The 17,963-nt window shown below is 41.8% G+C and overlaps 1 protein-coding gene across 1 annotated transcript in view; it reads left to right on the forward strand.

Annotated features, from left to right (window-relative positions):
* Window positions 1-17,963, forward strand: part of carmil2 (capping protein regulator and myosin 1 linker 2) — a 47,554-nt gene that overhangs the window by 4,055 nt on the left and 25,536 nt on the right. The window contains exons 7-26 of the mRNA XM_070907108.1: window positions 190-260; window positions 405-478; window positions 560-635; window positions 2,037-2,125; window positions 5,409-5,503; window positions 5,629-5,715; window positions 6,731-6,840; window positions 7,392-7,469; window positions 8,299-8,375; window positions 9,237-9,341; window positions 11,115-11,184; window positions 11,306-11,387; window positions 12,078-12,174; window positions 12,978-13,032; window positions 13,321-13,493; window positions 13,759-13,827; window positions 14,964-15,057; window positions 15,547-15,633; window positions 15,948-16,076; window positions 16,421-16,537. Coding sequence (XP_070763209.1) covers window positions 190-260; window positions 405-478; window positions 560-635; window positions 2,037-2,125; window positions 5,409-5,503; window positions 5,629-5,715; window positions 6,731-6,840; window positions 7,392-7,469; window positions 8,299-8,375; window positions 9,237-9,341; window positions 11,115-11,184; window positions 11,306-11,387; window positions 12,078-12,174; window positions 12,978-13,032; window positions 13,321-13,493; window positions 13,759-13,827; window positions 14,964-15,057; window positions 15,547-15,633; window positions 15,948-16,076; window positions 16,421-16,537 — 1,835 coding nt within the window. The remainder of the gene's footprint in view (window positions 1-189; window positions 261-404; window positions 479-559; window positions 636-2,036; window positions 2,126-5,408; window positions 5,504-5,628; window positions 5,716-6,730; window positions 6,841-7,391; window positions 7,470-8,298; window positions 8,376-9,236; window positions 9,342-11,114; window positions 11,185-11,305; window positions 11,388-12,077; window positions 12,175-12,977; window positions 13,033-13,320; window positions 13,494-13,758; window positions 13,828-14,963; window positions 15,058-15,546; window positions 15,634-15,947; window positions 16,077-16,420; window positions 16,538-17,963) is intronic.

The raw sequence follows: 17,963 nt of genomic DNA on the forward strand, positions 1-17,963 counted from the left end.
GTTAATTTGCCATACTCTGAGGAAGCCGAAGATGACAGTGTCAGCTTCTTCGCAGACGATCACCTGTTGTTACTTTGTGATTTCAACATTGTCTGTGTATCTAGTAGAAGTCCTTCGGGAAATTCGCCGAAATGACCGCTGATACATTTGCGTCTCAAGGAAGCTCATGTATGAATGTGTGTTCCCCAGGAGGATTCTCTGATACCTACGCCGCCCTGTGCGATTTCAATGAGATGTCATTCAGAGAGGAGATTCAGTGGGTAAGTAACTACGGTGATGCATACATTCGATATGCCACCAGTCACCAGACTTTACAAGGACCCATTTTGCCATGAACGACGACTTAAGTGACACTTGACAATAAGTGAATGTTAACGTTGGTGTGTCCATTGGTGTTTTGGCAGGACATTGACCACATCTACTACATCAACAACACGAGACAGTTCAACCTGCAGGACTTCAGCCACTTAGACAGCAGGTGAGATACGGTGCAGTGCTGTTTCGTCCAGCCTTGCCTCACATACTCCGTTTAAATTGTTCTCCTCTCCTTTCCTCTCAGGGTCTTGGCTTTAGCAGTAGCAGCTCTGTCTTTCAACCAGTGGTTTACCAAGATCTACTGCAAAGAACTCAAACTGGTACACTCTCTCATTAGTCCATTTATCTGCGTCCTTCTGTTGTTAAAGAATTGTAAAAGGGTTTACGATCTCGAATCCATTCCTAAAAACAGTGTCAGGCGTTTCACGGGAAAAACTGCCCACAAAGAAGTTGAAGAGGCACTTCATGTGATAAAGATTTGACCAAAAAAACGAAAACGTTTGTCGAGTCCAAGGGCCGCCTCATCAGCACAACTTACCGAGAGGAAATCAAACAAACAGGAGAAGTGAGAGGAAAAGGGGGGTTTCACGTGAACCCATCAGCTACCTGGGTGTGGTCACACAACCTACAGTGAAACCAGAGTGAATGCAGAGACAAATGTGTGTATCTGTATCCAGTCTTGAACTCTGTGTGTACTTCTATACTGTATATACACACAACAACAAAAAAAACCCAAAGGCAGTGCATATACAGTACACTCAGTTCACTAGGTACATCGTCTAATACTACATTACATTCCTGCAATAAACGCTCCCGTCACGAAGGTCGTAATGTTCCGTTTCCTTGAATCTGTTTTAGAGATTCAACTGTACGATCATCTCGGAGGCCGCAGACGGTGGTGTTGTTCAATTGTATTGCGATATACCGGCAGGTGTTCCTATTATTTCGTCAACCTCGTTTATATCAACGAGGGTAGGCTCAAATAACAAGAAACATCTCCCTGTATAATGCATATGCTTGCATTACTTTTTTTTTTTTGTTGTCACATTTGAACTTTGAATTCAAAATCAAAACAAGACAATGCGACTTTTGGTGTGTAAAAACGGGATAAGTCTGAAAAACCCTGTAGCCTACATTTCCTAAAACACACCTTGATTCTTTCTTTAGACCCTCCCTGCCTGATAAATACCCAGGTCTCCCGAACTCCACCCCCCCCCCCCCCCCCCCCCGCCCCCTTTCTGTTGCTTTGCTTTGACTCTTACTGGTTAAGTGAAAGGTTCTGACCACATCGAGGATAGTTTCAGATTTATACTCGCGTGCCATATTCGGGGGCGATCGTAACTCCGCTCCATTCTGGCCATGAAGTAATACCTTCCCAGACCAAATCCACTGCAATCCACAGTCCTTGTTCTGTGTAAAAACATGTTGTACCGTTCCCTCTTTGCGTTTTTTCCCACGCATTGTTTCCTGCTGAGCCGAGGAATAGTCACAGTATTGAGATACATGAGAAGAATATACTTTTTTAAATTGAATGCGACCCAGTCATTCACAGGAAGATGAGGAGTTATCACCACCAGGAGCCTCCAAAAGTCCCCCCCCCCCCACCTAGTCCCTGGATTGATGTGAAAATGTGAATCCATGGGAGACCTTTCTCTGCACTAAACACTTTCCGCACATTGTGTCTTTTGACATGAGCTTTGAACTGTCTCTCTGTCTGTCAGTCGGTGGACATCCAGCAGCAGCTGACCTTCCTGCTGTCCAGATCTCCCAGTCTGGAGGAGCTCTCACTGGAGGCCTGTGGACTCAAACTGTGAGTGTGTGTGTGTGTGTGTGTGTCACTGTGTGCAGATATATAGTCATGAAGCAAGGCAGGTAGGCAGGGGAAACAAACCCTTCCCTCTACAAGATTTGCATAGGTGCCTTTCAACAAAAGTATCTTGTTATAACAACAAACTTATCACGTTATAAGATGATACTGATCCGGTTTTGTTTTTAAACCCCCCCCCCCCCCCCCCCAGCAGTGGCTGCAGGCTATTGTAAAATGAGATTTTGAGCTTTTGTGTGAAGATGTATTTTTGTTTAATGCGATATTTGGCATAATTTAATAATAACCACATTCTGTTCTGTTCAAAACTGAAATGAGTGTTCAGTTGTCCCACGGTGGGATCGAACATCAAAGTGGACCAGGTTACTCGGACGAAGCTGTCCCCGTGCTCTTTACTTCACCCACGTCTCACAAGTAAAATTAATTGAGTAATTATTAAGTTTAATTAAGGCTGAGGGGTGACCGGCGTTACACTGGTGGCAGCGGGTTTGCGGACTGGGTTTTTTTTTACCGCCTCTATGTTTTTTTCTCTCCTCGCCGTCGGACTGCTCCTTGCTACAAGCTAACGCCAAGCTAGTGACTCGGTAGGTGTAGTCGTGGGATAAAACGGGACTCCGTCGAGCATTTTAACCACCGAGAGAGCAACAAGGACAACATGTGAGAGTAACTGTCAACAGAGGCTAGCAAAGAAAATGGACGTCATTTCTTTTTTTCTTTTCGTTCTGCTGCTCTCTTCGTGGATTTCCGCGGTGCTTCGTGTCGGGAGTGCTGCTTGTTGAACTTGTCTGCGTGGGACAGGTGCACGTGTTACTCTGGATACTTCAACCTTAAGGCGGACTTGCCTAGCTCACCAAAGCTAAGACTGTCATATTACATATTACATAAGTGCATTTTTAAGAGTGGTGCCTGTTTAAAAAGTGGTCACTGTCATACACCATGGCGCCCTTTCCCCCCAGCCGGCTCTCCCCATGTGATGCCACAGTGCTGTGAGGGAGATTTTCCACATGTTTTCACGGGAGATGGAAAAGGGCTTCGGCTTTTCAAAATGGCGCCGACGTTCTGAAGTGGCTGTAGAGGCTATTCGTGGTCATTGGCGTGTGGTCCTATAAGGGCGTTGGTGCGCCGCAATTCCAATTGTGAAATACATATTTTAATGAAAAATCTTTTTTGTTGTGTGTGTGTGTGTGTGTGTAATCAGAATCAGAAATACTTTATTGACCCCGGGGGAATTACACAAGTTACAGGGTCTCCCATTCAAGAGTAGAAATGTAGCGTACATTTAGAAATGAGAAGTGAAAAATAAAAGTAAAAAAATATATACAATAACAATGTATTTACATATATATGTATTGCACTGAGTTGTTACTGTCACATAAATCATACATTATAACAGAAACGTGCGATGACTAATAAAAAAGCCCTGATTGGTTGACGCTGCACCAGAAGTTAACTTGCAATGTTGCCAGATTGGGTGATTTTCCGCCCATCTAGGTAGAAATTAGCTTGGGTGGGTCGACAAAACTTTGGCCTGATTTGTCATGGTGCGGATGTTTTTCTTATTTTTTAATTATATTAAAAAATATTATTTTTAATATTGATATTATTTTCTGGCTAATAATTACGTTTTTGAACCAGCCTGGCAACACTGCCCAAGCAGCTAGAAGTACAGAAACGGAGCGGAGGAGATCGACAGACAGACGGAGCACGTCACTTAGTTCGTGCAGCTGGTTAGCCCACACCAGTATGTCCCTAAACTAACTGACGTTACAGTATCCAACTGTGACACTCCCATCTCACAAAGAGCCCATCTTACCTCTCCTTCCATGAAAATCCATTGTCGGATGCACTGTCTGACTCTCCCCTTTTCTCCACCATGGGCATGTCAAGTGGATACTGGCAACCCTAACGCAAAACAGCATTCACAACAGGTGACGGCCTTTATCAGTTCAAAGTGATGCCCACGGGTCTGAAAAACTCACCACCAACTTTTCAGAGACTAAAGGAGCTTGTTTGGAGAAGTCTCCACTGGACAACATGGGTCATTTATCTGGATGACGTCATGGGACGGAACTTTGAGGATCATCTTCAAAACCTGACCTGCAAGTTTGAAATGAAACTCAAAGAACTGTGACTTTTGCAAATCCGCAGTCAAGTATATGGGACACGTTCTTTCACGTGATGGTGTGGCACTGTACCCGGTCAACATCCACCGCGTGTGCAAGCAGACTGCCCCAAGATCACCCGCCGAGGTACGAGCATTTCTGGGATTGTGCTCTCATCATGGACGTTTTGCGCACAAGCATGCATTCATTGCTCATCCTCTTCACAGACTCACCCGAAAACACATGCCGTTCGAATGGACTGAAGAGTGCTCAACTGCACTTCTATTTGAATGCACGAGGGATATGTCACATGTGTGATTTCTGTCTAAGTCAGCACCTTCTCCACTGGATTTATGTTTAGTTGCCACTTTGTGCAATAAAATATAATCAACAGTGGCTGTACAGCCAATGTGCAGCTGGCTGGATATAGCTTAAAGGACGCCTTTTGTCTGTGCTGTTGTGTGCAGCCTTTACAGACTGATGTTCTGTTGGACAGGCCGTGTTTTGCTGTTATTGCCTTTGTGATGCCGAACATTGCAAAATAAACTGGTCGCTTGTTTTTCATTTAGTCTACGCTTGTTCTTTAGACTTTAGACTTAGACTTTATTAATCCCACAGCGGGGAAATTTACAAGTCACAGCAGCAAAGACAGAAAGGTGCAGAAACACACAGCAGACAGCACTGTGTCAATAAGAATTAGAAGTATTTAAAAAAACAAAAACAATATACAAATAATAAATACAGATATAAAAAAATATTGGGGACAAAAATAAATATATACACGGAAAATATAAAGTATGTACAGATTGTGCAGATTTGTGTGCAGTTAAACAGTCTTATAGCCGTAGGAATGAACAACCTTCTACTTCTTCTAACTTTTCATACATTTTTCTGGGAAAAAGATGGCCCACCCACCCAAAATACAGTTTCTGCCTATACACCACTGGCATGTTGTATTACTTTAGTTCAGATAGTTGGACTGTTTCTGAGCACCAGTCTGGCGCTTTCTGTCGGCTGATTATTTGAATGTGCACATTGTCAGATGAGCCAAGAGACACTGAACCACAGGGTTTCCTATAACTAAGGGAATATACCTCAAGAAAGATTGAAACTACTACCTGTAAATTTAAGATATCTGAGAAGTAACCTTGTTTATTCTGCTGCAGGGACTTTGCAGTCAAAATGGCAGCCGCCTTGCGGGAGCACACCTACTCCACCCTGCAATCCATCAACCTCTCAGGAAATCCAATCGAAGACAAAGGTGGGTGTTTATACATCACATCTGAGCGGTAGAACAGTTGTTCTCAGCCACGTTCCATCTTGAGCCAAGTTTGTTTAAATCAGTTCGCATACTGGATGGTGTGTTTGTTGTGTTTACATTCCTAGGTGTCATAGCTCTCAGTCAGGAGTTGGGGAATCTAGACAAAGGACTCAAGCACCTTTCTCTGTCCCGGGTGTCAATGACTGCTCGAGGTAATAATAATAATCATCATCTTTATTTATAGAGCACTATATCCAAAATGCCACCTAACAAAGGCAGCAAAATAAAACAGACCAGTTATGAAATCATCAGGTTTTAGGGGCCCTGACTGCAAACGCTCTGTCCCCTTTAGTTTTCAGTCGGGGCCTCTGGAACAGACAAAGGACCTCTGCCCGGGGATCTCAAAGTACGTACCTAAGAGGTCAGAGATATAACAGGGAGAGAGAGAGAGGCCATCAAGTATGGAGGACCACAAGAGTCACGGAAATAGTAATAAAGCATTTCATTAATTAATAACTAATTGTACAATAAAAATGAGGCGTTAGTACATTAGTGTACATATTAATGTATGAATCTGTAAATGAACAGACTAAATAACAAAGTAATTCATTGTGTAAATGAAATTAAAATTAAATTGTAAATAAAAATAATTTACAAATGAAATATTAATCCGTCAATAGTCAAAAACAACGTAAAACAGTCATTAAGTACATTTAATTTGAAAATACACGAATGAATTCATGAATAAATAATGGAATTTTAAAAATCTATTTAAAAATGTTTGAATTATTCCTCTTTGTATTGCACATTAGAATATCAAATAATGAATTATTTTGTTATTTAGTCTATTCATTTATAGATTCATGCATTCATTTGTGCACTCTTTTTGTTGTACAATTGCTTATTAATTAATTAAATGCTTTATTACTATTTCCGTGATTCTTGTGGTCCTCCGTAATGTCGAGCCTTAAAAGTAATCAGTAAAATCTGCGATCACGTGTCTCGGTTCTGGTTAAAAGCCTGGCAGCTGATTTCTGATCAGTCTGGAGTCCATCAACAGATTTTTAGGTTCAGGCAAGTAAAAAGGCTGCTGCTGCATTAATCCAGGTGTGAATACAATCTACACTCAAACACACGCACACACACGACACATTTTACATCCACGTCATTATCCTCCTCCAACAACGTGATCAGCTTCTCTGCAAGGTCTGACCTGTCTGTCCCCAGGTCTCGGCTGTCTGAGTCAGGTGCTATCCTCCACTCATCTGTTCTCAGCGTCTCTGACCCACCTCGATCTGTCTGGCAACCCCGGCAGCCTGGTTACCGAAGAAGCCACGGTACACTCTGCTCTGTGTGTGTGTGTGTGTGTGTTTCATGTCAAATGTTGTGGATCGACGAAAGATCATTTTACGCGCAAAGAATTCACACATGGATACGCATGCAATACTGTACGTACACATCCAGAGGTGGCGCTGTAATTCGGAGGTTGGGGAGAAGTCCGGGTGGGCCAGTACGGTTTTCCGGCTCAATGACTGGGTTAACCCAATGGTTGGGCGGCATGTTGGTGAACCCTACGCAGCTCGGTCACCATCAGTGTGTGTGAATGGGTGAATGAGATCTGTAAAGCGCTTTGGGAACCTTTGAGGTTGTCTCACTTCAAATCGTCAGTGTGTATACAATAGTAAAATAGGGGTCGGGTACCACTGCTCTACATTGTTAAACTCCTGGGCTGAAAGTCCTTGTACATGTGCAGGGAGGGACCTTCTACTTAACCCAGTTAACATTAGTTAACATTATCTGTGTACGCTCTGCAGCAAACTATGCCTAAACATCTCAAAACATTTTCTACACAGCATGCATAAACATTATGTGGGTGTGTGTCTTGCAGTTTCTCTTCAAGTTCTTGTCGAGCACTAACTCTTTGTCTCACCTGGACCTCAGCGACACCAACTGCCCTCTGGACACGGTCAGTGAGAGACAATATATCTGTACAAACGTTGTAAACGTTGTAGGAATGGTACAAACATTTTTTGGGGAAATCAGCTCACTGGTCTTCATCTCAGTGTGTCCTGTGTCGAGAAAGATCCAGGATGCGGTTAGCCTAGCTTAGCATAACACACAATCACAGAAAAACACGTCATCATGCAGCTGTCTTATTTACAAGCTGTGTCTTTTTATTTGAACATATGAAGAATTCTACAGGTTTCAGGTGTGATGCTGTCCCAGCCTTTCGTTATTAATAAACATTTACCACTTTTTTCACCAATAAATTGTTTAACGTTGATTTGATTGATAAAAATATTTTCAAGCATTCATTTCCTGCAGTTTACATTGAAATGAGATTTGTAACAGGGATATCAAGCAGTCTGTTTTATTATATATCTTCAAGTATTATCTCTGTATTAAAACCAATCAGTCTGTTTGAGAGTGATAGCAGGTTTCTAATCCTTTGTTTTCAGTTGTAATACTGGGGCTATACCTTTTTGTATATATTCAGGCTGTGCCTTTAAGTTTATAAGGTTGTTATGATACTACTTCTATATTGCAACAGACTGGAATTCACCTTCATTCTACAAACAAAACATCATTTGAGTAAAGTCTTATTGGGTTTCCCTTTATTATAAAATACAGTAACACAGTAATCTATTCTCAGCACAGGGACCAGACCTAAAAACTGTGACGAAAAGAACGTTCTCGAGTCCAGATTTTTGTGCTACGCCACTGTTATTGATTGTGCATTGAACGTCTGTGCTTGTCATTTCGTTCATAACACTCATTCTAACCGTCTCTCGCAGTTATTTGTGTCCCTGTCAGCTGGATGTTGTTGCAAACTGATGCACCTCAACCTGGCCAGGAACCCTTTCAGCCACAGGTCAGCTCCACTGTTCCAGTTCAATAATGTCAGCGGTGAACTTGGCATCCTCTCTGCATTATTGGAATTCAGTCATTTTTGCACTAATATACATTTTGCACAGCTATCATGGATCATGTATTATCACAATACTTAGGCCATCCTAAGTATTATCTACATTACCACCCGCACTAGTTTTTACAATGCATTGGGGATAATTCACTATACAGGGCATAGTAATTCTGACTAGACAACACTACAAAAACACTATTTAGTGACAATTTCAAACACAGCCCAGACCTTTTTGACATTTTGACTTGTCACAGCAGGAAAAGCACAGGTGGAACTAACTAGCATTAATAATGCCACTGTTCCATTTTAAAGCTACAGCAGGCAATATTATTGAATTATAATTTCGGTTGAAATAACTCATTTTGACCATTGCATGTCACTAATAACATCTAATTGAAGGGCTCCTTTAAAAAAAATGTGTGTCTGTGAGCTCCCGCACCCTTTGTATTTAGTCTTTTAAAAAACTGGACCAGCTCTGAATCAAACAGCCAATCAGGATTAGCTAGCACGTAATTGGCCAATCACATGGACTTCTACAAACAATCCTTCTGGATTGCAGCGTGAATCAGAACGGTTGGAAGAGAGGAATCAAAACACAGAACTGCGGATAACCCTGATTGGCTGTTTGATTCAGACCTGGTCCAACTACAGGCAGGCTTGGCATAGCAGTCTGTCATGACTAGAAATGTAGATGGCTCAGCTGGTGGAATCAGATACTGTAATCCATTCTAGCGCAATTTCATGCTGTGGTTGACAAAATTGTTGTTAAAAGAAAAGTTTGTGTGTGTGTGTTGTTGTTTGTGTTTGTAGAAAGGTGCGGGGGGTGACCAGGAGCATTCGAGAGTTCTTCAGTCAGAGCTGTGAGCTGAAATATGTGGGCCTATCTGCAACCAAACTACCTCCACAAGCTCTCAGGTGTGTTAACTCCCGACAAATGCAATGATATGATTTTCTTTTTTTTTTTTTACATCAAATAATAATAATTTTGGTCAATAATAAACGCACCTTTCATGTTTGCTACCTAGGCAGCTAGCAGCTAGCTAAGTGTTTTAGTCAGTTAGCCAGCAATATAGCATTCTTCTCACTATATTGTAAAAAGGCCGCCATAGCATAACTTTGCTTATTGCCCCTAGATGCTTAAAAAAAATCCACCCAGGCTACAGTAGTGACCCATTCAAAAAGTATTAACTTCTCTCTGGAAATAATGTTGGTCAATAATACACACACCTTTCATGTTTGCTACCCAGGCAGCTAGCAGCTAGCTAAGTGTTTTAGTCAGTTAGCCAGCAATATAGCATTCTTCTCACTATATTGTAAAATGGCCGCCATGGCATAACGCCGCTTATAATTTTGGAAATAACTAGACTTCACAAATGTGTAACCAAATACTTTAAAATGGATCATTTAGGACTACTTAACACACAAATAGAGAGACATTGTACAAAAACAATATCCAGCATCTCACCTGACATAAGTTAGCTTATCAGTACAGTCACTTTTTGTTATGTTACACTTTATGTTAGCTTAAACAAAGGATTAATTAGTGTGATATAGCAAATTCAACACGTTGGTAACGGTAATATTGTAAAATAACTTTGCACCTGTGAAATATTATTCTCCGTTGCATGGTTTTGGCATTTCTCTCCTTAGAACATCCTAAAGTCTGCAATTTTCTACTATTTGAACTAGCCAGAACTTGCTGCAAGATGGCAGCGGCAGAGACGCATCTCACAAGCTGGATGCAGTATCTACGTGTATAAATCTATGTTGTTGTTTTTTTTTTTGGTTCGCTGTGCTTAATGACATTAGACACCAGAAAAGTGGCATAACAGGTAGTGGTAGCAAATGTTAGCTAGCACTGTGTTTTACATATAAAAAAAAAGAAGAAACCTTCATTTTCCTACATTTTTGGACATTTTGAAAGATCTCTGGCATTGTGGCTATGTTAGAGGTTAATGTTAATGTATGTGAAGGTGCAAACCGAGCAGTGCTGAAATTACTGCCATAGACATAGACTTGTTGAGCATCTGTGATGTCATTCATAGCCTTCTTAAAGGATGTTTTGAAGCAATTTAGCCTGCCACCTTACCAGTTACTGGAGCCAGAAACGTTGTGCAAAGTGTGGACAGAGTGGAGCTGAGGAGGGGAAAACAAGCAGCAACCATGACTATGATAGTCTGACACTTGTCAATCATGCAAACATATGGTTGACTGGTTGACAAAACGTACCTCCCTTTAAGCCAATGACTGACTACTGTAATTATTTCTTGCATTGACAGCACTATTATCTCTCCCCACACACACACACAACGCACATTGTAATCATTTCAACAAAACCTGATCAACTGGAGGTCCGTGGTTCATTGGTCTGTTTAAAGGGTGATCGAAGCCACTCTTCGGCTGTGTCAAAGTGTCCTCGAGCAAGACACTGAACCCTAAGTTGCTCCCGATGGAGACCAGCACCTTGCGTGGCAGCTCGGTCACAGTCAATCCCATAATGTTTCATCATAGTTTATAGCAAAAAAATAGCTAATTAAAACCAAAAGTATCAGAAAAATGAACACTTGAACAAACATCAGTGTGATAAGAACACCCTAAAATAATAATAATAGAAAATGTATTTCACGTGTACTTTTTTTTTTTTTAGTTTGCCCCATATTTCATAGATATGTTTTGTTTTGCAACTAGGTTACTACTACAGGGTCTGGCAACCAACACTCGTCTCTTTGGGCTCGAGTTGGACCTCAGTAGCTGTGAGGTATGGTACACACTCACACACAAATGCAAAAAACTGTTTTTGGGATGAGTAGCGGAAGCCACGGTAAACAAGTTATTGCATGTCTGTGTGTGTGTGTGTGTGTGTGTGTGTGTGTGGGTAGCTTCGTTCAGCAGGGGCCCAGGTAATACAGGAGCACATCTCTGAAGCTACAGTTCTCAGAAGTCTGGATATTTCTGACAATGGTATGCAAAACCACACGCATATACACACACCAGCTCAAAGAGGGAAAACCATGGCAGTGTTCCATCATACCACATGTACAATAAACCTCCAATTTCAACACTCATCACCGCACGTAACCCTGCAATCCAGAAGTGCCTACATGTAACAACGATAGGTTGTCCAGCGGAGACTCCAGTATGACAATGAAAGGCCTTAAACATAGAAGTTGAACTAAGCAATAAAGTTCATTTATCAAATGTAGCCTCTTTATTTTGTTTCTCTAGAAATACACAATAGTACTATAATACTGTAATGGAAAGTTACTGTACCCATTAAGGCTACAGGTTACTTTATAACACATAACACCATACGTTGTTTTTATTAGCAGACGAAGGAAAACATACTCATTGTTTTGGTTTGTGAAGCTGCATTTTAATTGATTGAATTCAATTAAATTTAACACACCTCAGTGCTGACAAATCAGAGGATTCATTAAAATATGGATATACTTGATGTTATATAAACCAGGGAATTTATGAAATGACTTGATGAAGGGTTGTTAATGACCATTTGGAGAGTCAGAACACTTGTGACGTGATTTCACCTTCATTGTCTGGAATATGCAGCTGCCGTTCTCACTTCCTCTCTCCATTTTTTGTCTTAATGTTGACATAATAATTCCAACCCTCTCTCCCCGTGTCTGGCTGCAGGTTTTGAGAATGACATGGTGACTCTGGTTCTGTCTATCGGCCGATGTCACTCTCTTCAACACCTCGCACTGGGGAGAAACTTTCCCATGAAGTCCAGGTCTGGGGAACATAATGCTTTTTTTGTGCAGGATCCTTACTTACCCTACAACCATGTCTTCTCCTGGTATCAGACAAGAGTTCATTGATTTATTGACAAAATGAAAATCCTATGCTTCCAAACAGAAGTAACCATACTTTTCGTGAGATTTTTGATGCGGCAGGTATTACACGGTTCTCTTTTATGCTCAGGCCTCATTTCCACTCCCACAGGACACTCCCTTAAACGTCCCTCTGCATATCGATACTTCAATGAAACAAACGACTAAGAAGAAGTGCAGTTTTACCGCGTTGCGTCAGCGAGTTTCCCCAACAGACACCAGAGCAGCTGTTGTTACGCTCGAACCGTCGCGAATTGGCTGTAGGTTTATATAGCGTCACCATTGTTAAACGTCCCTCGTAAATCGTTTTAAATTAAGTTTATAAATGCGTAAATTGCAAAAATAACAACACAATCAGGTAAATTGGCAAACAACCTAAATGCGTCTCCCACCTTATATCTCTTCCTCATTATATCGCCCGCTCGTCTGAAGTATGCATGGTTTTTGTGCTTCGTCTGTGTCTTCATTGGGCTACTTCTTAAACCAAATGCTCTTGAAAATACCTCACACATCTGCTGAGTCCAGTCCTCCGTAACTCGAACCGGAATATTCAGTTTATAATTGCAGGTTTACGTGTATGTTTTCGAAACCAAATTTTTGACAAAATGTTGCTCCTCCCCTTCATTCCATGCTTCCTCCCTTTCTTGTCTATGTCATATTTCTTGTTTTCGTGGTTTGATATGTGCTTCTTTCTGTCCACCAGAGCACTCACTGACGTTCTTCATCGCATAGCTCAGCTCATTCAGGATGAAGAGTGTGTGAGTGACACATTTTTCACATTTCATTTCACTCTCTCAGTCATTAATATTAGCTCCCCATTAAGTGATGTGAGTGATGTAGTAAGTAATAAGTGATGCATGTACAGAGCATTCAGTACACTACATGAGTGGACTGTGGATCATTTACCATACTTACTTTCTTACCATATTTCAATTAATTTTCTCAATGTAAATGGTTTTTTCCCCCCAATACTTGACAGACTAGAATGCCACGGTTTTATATGTGTGTGTGTGTGTGTGTGTGTGTGTGTGTGTGTGTGTGTGCAGCCCTTGCAGTCTCTATCAGTGTGTGACTCCAAGCTGAAGACAGGGATGCACATCCTGCTAAGCGCTCTGGGTGGCCGCGCTGCTCTGGCCGAAGTGGACATCAGTGGAAACAACATCGGCGACACTGGGGCCAAAATGCTGGCCAAAGCACTGATGAGTAACACCAGTCTGAGGTACACACACACACACACACACACACACACACACACACACACACACACACACACACTCTAAGCTGTGGGTCCACTGTTTGCCAGTAGATGTCATCATTTCATTACTTGAAACTAAAAGGTAGTATTTGATTGGCTGCAAGAGTGTTTAGTGTTGTCATTTGATGTTGCATGGTGTACTTTGTGAATCAAGCACTACTCCTCCTTCACCCAGACTATGGTGATCACTGTAGGCCGTCTTTAACCAGACCTCTCTCTGTCTTTCAAGGACTCTAGCCTGGGACAGAAACAATGTAACTGCCAGGGGTTTCCAGGATGTGGCCGATGCCTTGGAGAGGTCATACATACACACGCACAGACACACGCACATGTACATGTTAGCTAAGGTATGCTATAAGTCACACAACGTGCGCTAATTACATCCTGGACAATGGACCGAACTCACAATGTAGTAACCACAAAGCAGTAGGAAAATGACACAGCCCCGGAAGCCATGTCATTATACTTCATATACGTGTTGTGCATTGTGTCTCACAAATGCCTTGAGGGAATTTGGCACAAACAGCCACTTGGACTCAAGGATGAACTGATCCGAGGTCACTGTGACCTCACAAAGTACGTTTTTGGCCATAACTCAAGAATTGAGGGCCATATTTCACAGCTGGTCGGACACTGAACAGGTGACGCTCTTGACTCAAAGGCCAAAGGTTACTGTGACCTCAAAATAGGTTTTTAGCCATAATTTAAGAATGAATTGGGCAATTTCAGATTCTGTGATAATCCTTCATTGATCAGTTCAACAATGTATATTCACTGGAATCACACATATGTATCATCAATAACATCATGTTATATGAGTCTGGACAGACATGGATGTAAACTGCAACTTGACTGGTTGGAGGAGGCATAACTATAGTTCATTGTTCTGTGCACAAGATATAAAACGATCTTTTGGGACTTCAGGGGCTCCGTAGTAAACAACCTCTTAATGTAAATTAGAATCCAAAGTGGAACAAGAACAAGAGTCTACAGCCGTGCTGGCGGCTCTGTGAGGTTGTAACGAGGCGGTGAGGTTCTTTAAACTAAACATAGTGACAATGCCAACAAGCTGATGTTTAGCAGGTATAATGTTTACCATGTTAAACATCTTACTTTAGCGTGTTAGCATGCTAACATTTGCTAGATAGCACTAAGCACAAAGTGTAGCTGAGGCTGATTGTCATTAGTTTTGCAGGGATTTGGTCATAAAGAACAGATGGAAAAAGGCTTTATCTGCCTTATCCTGGGGGGGGGGGGGGGGGGGGGGGGGGGCGTGAATATGTGAACATCCAATAGTTTTTTCGACGTTTCATTAAAAACCACAATCCCCAACCTCGCGGTGGCACTCGAGGACTGCACTGCACAGTATGCATGGCAGACTATCCCCATTTGAATAGATAGTGAATTTTGATGGCAGGGTTCTATGTTGTGCAGGAACTTCACTCTGCAGCAGGTGTCTCTCCCCCTGGCCGATATCACACAGAGTTACCGCAGCAACCCTGACAGAACAAAAGAGGCCCTGCACAAGGTCAGTGTGTCTGAGTCTAAGTGTTTAGCACTTCACGAGTGGGCTGGAAAATGTGACTAAAACACCTACACAAACCTATTCCAAATGGTGAAAGATATACTGTACTACATACAATGCGTTTGTCATTTCTCACATGTTTGCCTTAGCATGCTGTCTTTCTGTGTGTATGAAAAGTGTACATGTAGCGTTTTAGGTGTTTTTGAACAGTTAGGGGGGAGTTTTTGTAATTCTTTCCCCTTCTACTATCAGTGTGTTCTGGTCTGTGCTTTGAAATGTACTTTTTGTGACTATTAGTGTATTTTCGCTGATAGCAGCTGGGTATGTTTCGGATGTCAGGCGTGAACTGGGGGTACGGGAGAACAGCAAGAGTGGATGTGATGGTGCATCAAGCCGCTGTGGCGGTGAGGGACGCTGGTTAACAATGTTGTGTCATGTGTAACAAAACAATTATTCAGTGTACACTGTGTGTGTGTGTGTGTGTGTGTGCAGATTCAGCAGTGTTTAGACAGAAACAACCTGAGACAGTCTGACAGAGTGGACCGACAGCAAGTGTTTAGAGCACCACAATCTGAAAAGGTGAGAAGTGTAACAGAAATATACCACATATACATACAACAGTAGTCGACAATTCTGCTAATTGACTCTAATACAGTATATTAAAGAATAAAGGTGTTAAAATACTAATATCTTTTAGATAGCGACTGTCAGTAGAATGCGTTTTGTTCAAATATTGAATTTAAACTTGTTACTTATTATGCTGGTTAAGGTTCCCCAAAATAAAGCACTCATTCCAGCAAATGTTCTTTAAAATAGTTACACATGCAGAAGTGTGGAGAATAAAGTCAAAGGCCGTACCTTCAGCTGTGTCGGGTTGTCCTCCATTTGTGTAGCTGGTCCAGGGTCTGTGTCAGCAGCTGGAGGACGGCCTTCAGCGTCTAAACCACTGCCACCTCCAGGAGGTCCAGGCTGACGTCCTGACAGCACACGAGGTGCTGCACAATGCCAGGGAGTCTTTCAAGGTACAGGCTGCTCAGATGGGCTTTGGAAAACCACTTATGAATGATGTCATTTTGAGCCGTTTCCCCTTTAAAATCTAATACAATCTTGTTGTTTGGTGTTTCTAATGTTTTTGCTCACCCCATCTACAAAACATGAGGGGGAGATAACATTAGAAACACAATAAAATGCACTCCGGTACACCACCACCACGACCTCCGTAAGAAACATATAGGTAAAGGTGGAATGTGTGGCAGAGCTGTTGTACTGGATTGCATTAGATTGTATAGGTGTACCTAATAAAGTGGCCAGGGGGTATAAATGAGGCTTCATGCCCCTAATGTTTTTGTTGCCTCTCCCCATGCAGCTGCTTCCCTCTCTGTATGAGGCAGGCAGGGAGTGTGCCTCCGACGGAGACTCGGTGAACTGCATCCTCGCTGACAGTGCTACTGCGCTGACTAACGAGTTCAATAGAAGCATACAGGTACACCTTTAAATACTCTCACTGTACACCTTATCAAAGTGACTCTGACTCCAGAACAGGGTGACTCTTTGATACCTCTGCCAATTGACATTTACAAGCTCACACACAAGTGGGTACTTTCATTGGTTTGTTGAATAGGTGTTCCAGGTAACCATCTTCGGCTAAGCATCATCCGTGTTGTCGAACCATTTTACAGACAGTGTTGACAGATATTAATACATTAGTAACAGTGAACATGAATACTGTTTTTGCTTTAAAATATAACAATCGGGTCATTTACGCTCTCTTCTTAGATTCTTAGATAAAAAGACTTATTTTGTTGTGTTTCTGAAGGGTGTGGGATTAAAAAATCAACTGTACACAGTGCTTATTTAAAGATTTCTACTCATTCCACAGTCAGTTAAAAGACATACTGTGTAGCAGGCTCACCTGGAGTGTAATTTATCAAAAGCGTGCACAGACCAAATTACATTTTGTATTAATCAAACAAGTGTGCACACATCCATCTGCTCAAGCATGAGTAGGCTCATTTACATGAAAAAGAAGACCCCCAAATCTTCATAATTGGCCAACAACATCCCTTTAGACAAACAATTTTATACAATAAGTTGAAATACTGCTAAATGAGGTTAAACTATAGCAATGTGATTTATTTGGTGCAAGTGAGGGGGAAAAAAAGATGGTAAAAAAAAAACCAAAAAAGCCAATGCGCAAAATGCAGTGACATGGTCACTTCAGTGTCATCCAGAGATGACAAAATAGTGCCGTTTATTGGAAAGGTGTTCCTAAAAGGCATGATCCCTGAAGGCAAACCTCTCCCACGTGCCCAGAGCAGGTCAGAATCAGAATCAGAAATACTTTATTGATGCCTGGGGGGGGGGGGGGGAATTAGACAAGTTACAGGTGCTCCCATTCAAGAATAGAAAAAGTAGCATGGAGTTAGAAATGAGAAGTCTGTAAAAAATATAAGATATAAAAAATGTAAAAAGATATAAAAAAAATATATACATTTACAATATTTAAGTGAAAAATAAAAAATATATACAATAACAATGTATATGTATGTATTGCACAGGTACAAATAGAGTAAATAATGAGGTAATAGATTCTGACAGAGGTGAAATAAGTGATTCTTCTGAGTGTCTGACACTCTCAGTTGTACATTTGGGAGGAATGAGTCTCCCACTGAATCATGGAGAGGATGTGAGACATTTTCCAAGATGACCTGCAGCTTTGGACAGCATCTGTCACCACCGTCAGAGAGTCCAGCTCCACCCCCAACAACGTCACTGGCCCCTTGCGGATCAGTTTGTCGAGTCTGTTGGAGTCCGCCACCCTCAGCCTGCTGCCCCCAGCATACAACAGCACAGAGCAGGGGTGCACACACTTTTTCAGCATGCGAGCTACTTGCGAGCTACTTGACCAA

The sequence above is a fragment of the Enoplosus armatus genome, chromosome 6 (genome assembly GCF_043641665.1).
Source record: "Enoplosus armatus isolate fEnoArm2 chromosome 6, fEnoArm2.hap1, whole genome shotgun sequence".
NCBI classification, from domain to species: Eukaryota; Metazoa; Chordata; class Actinopteri; order Centrarchiformes; family Enoplosidae; genus Enoplosus; species Enoplosus armatus.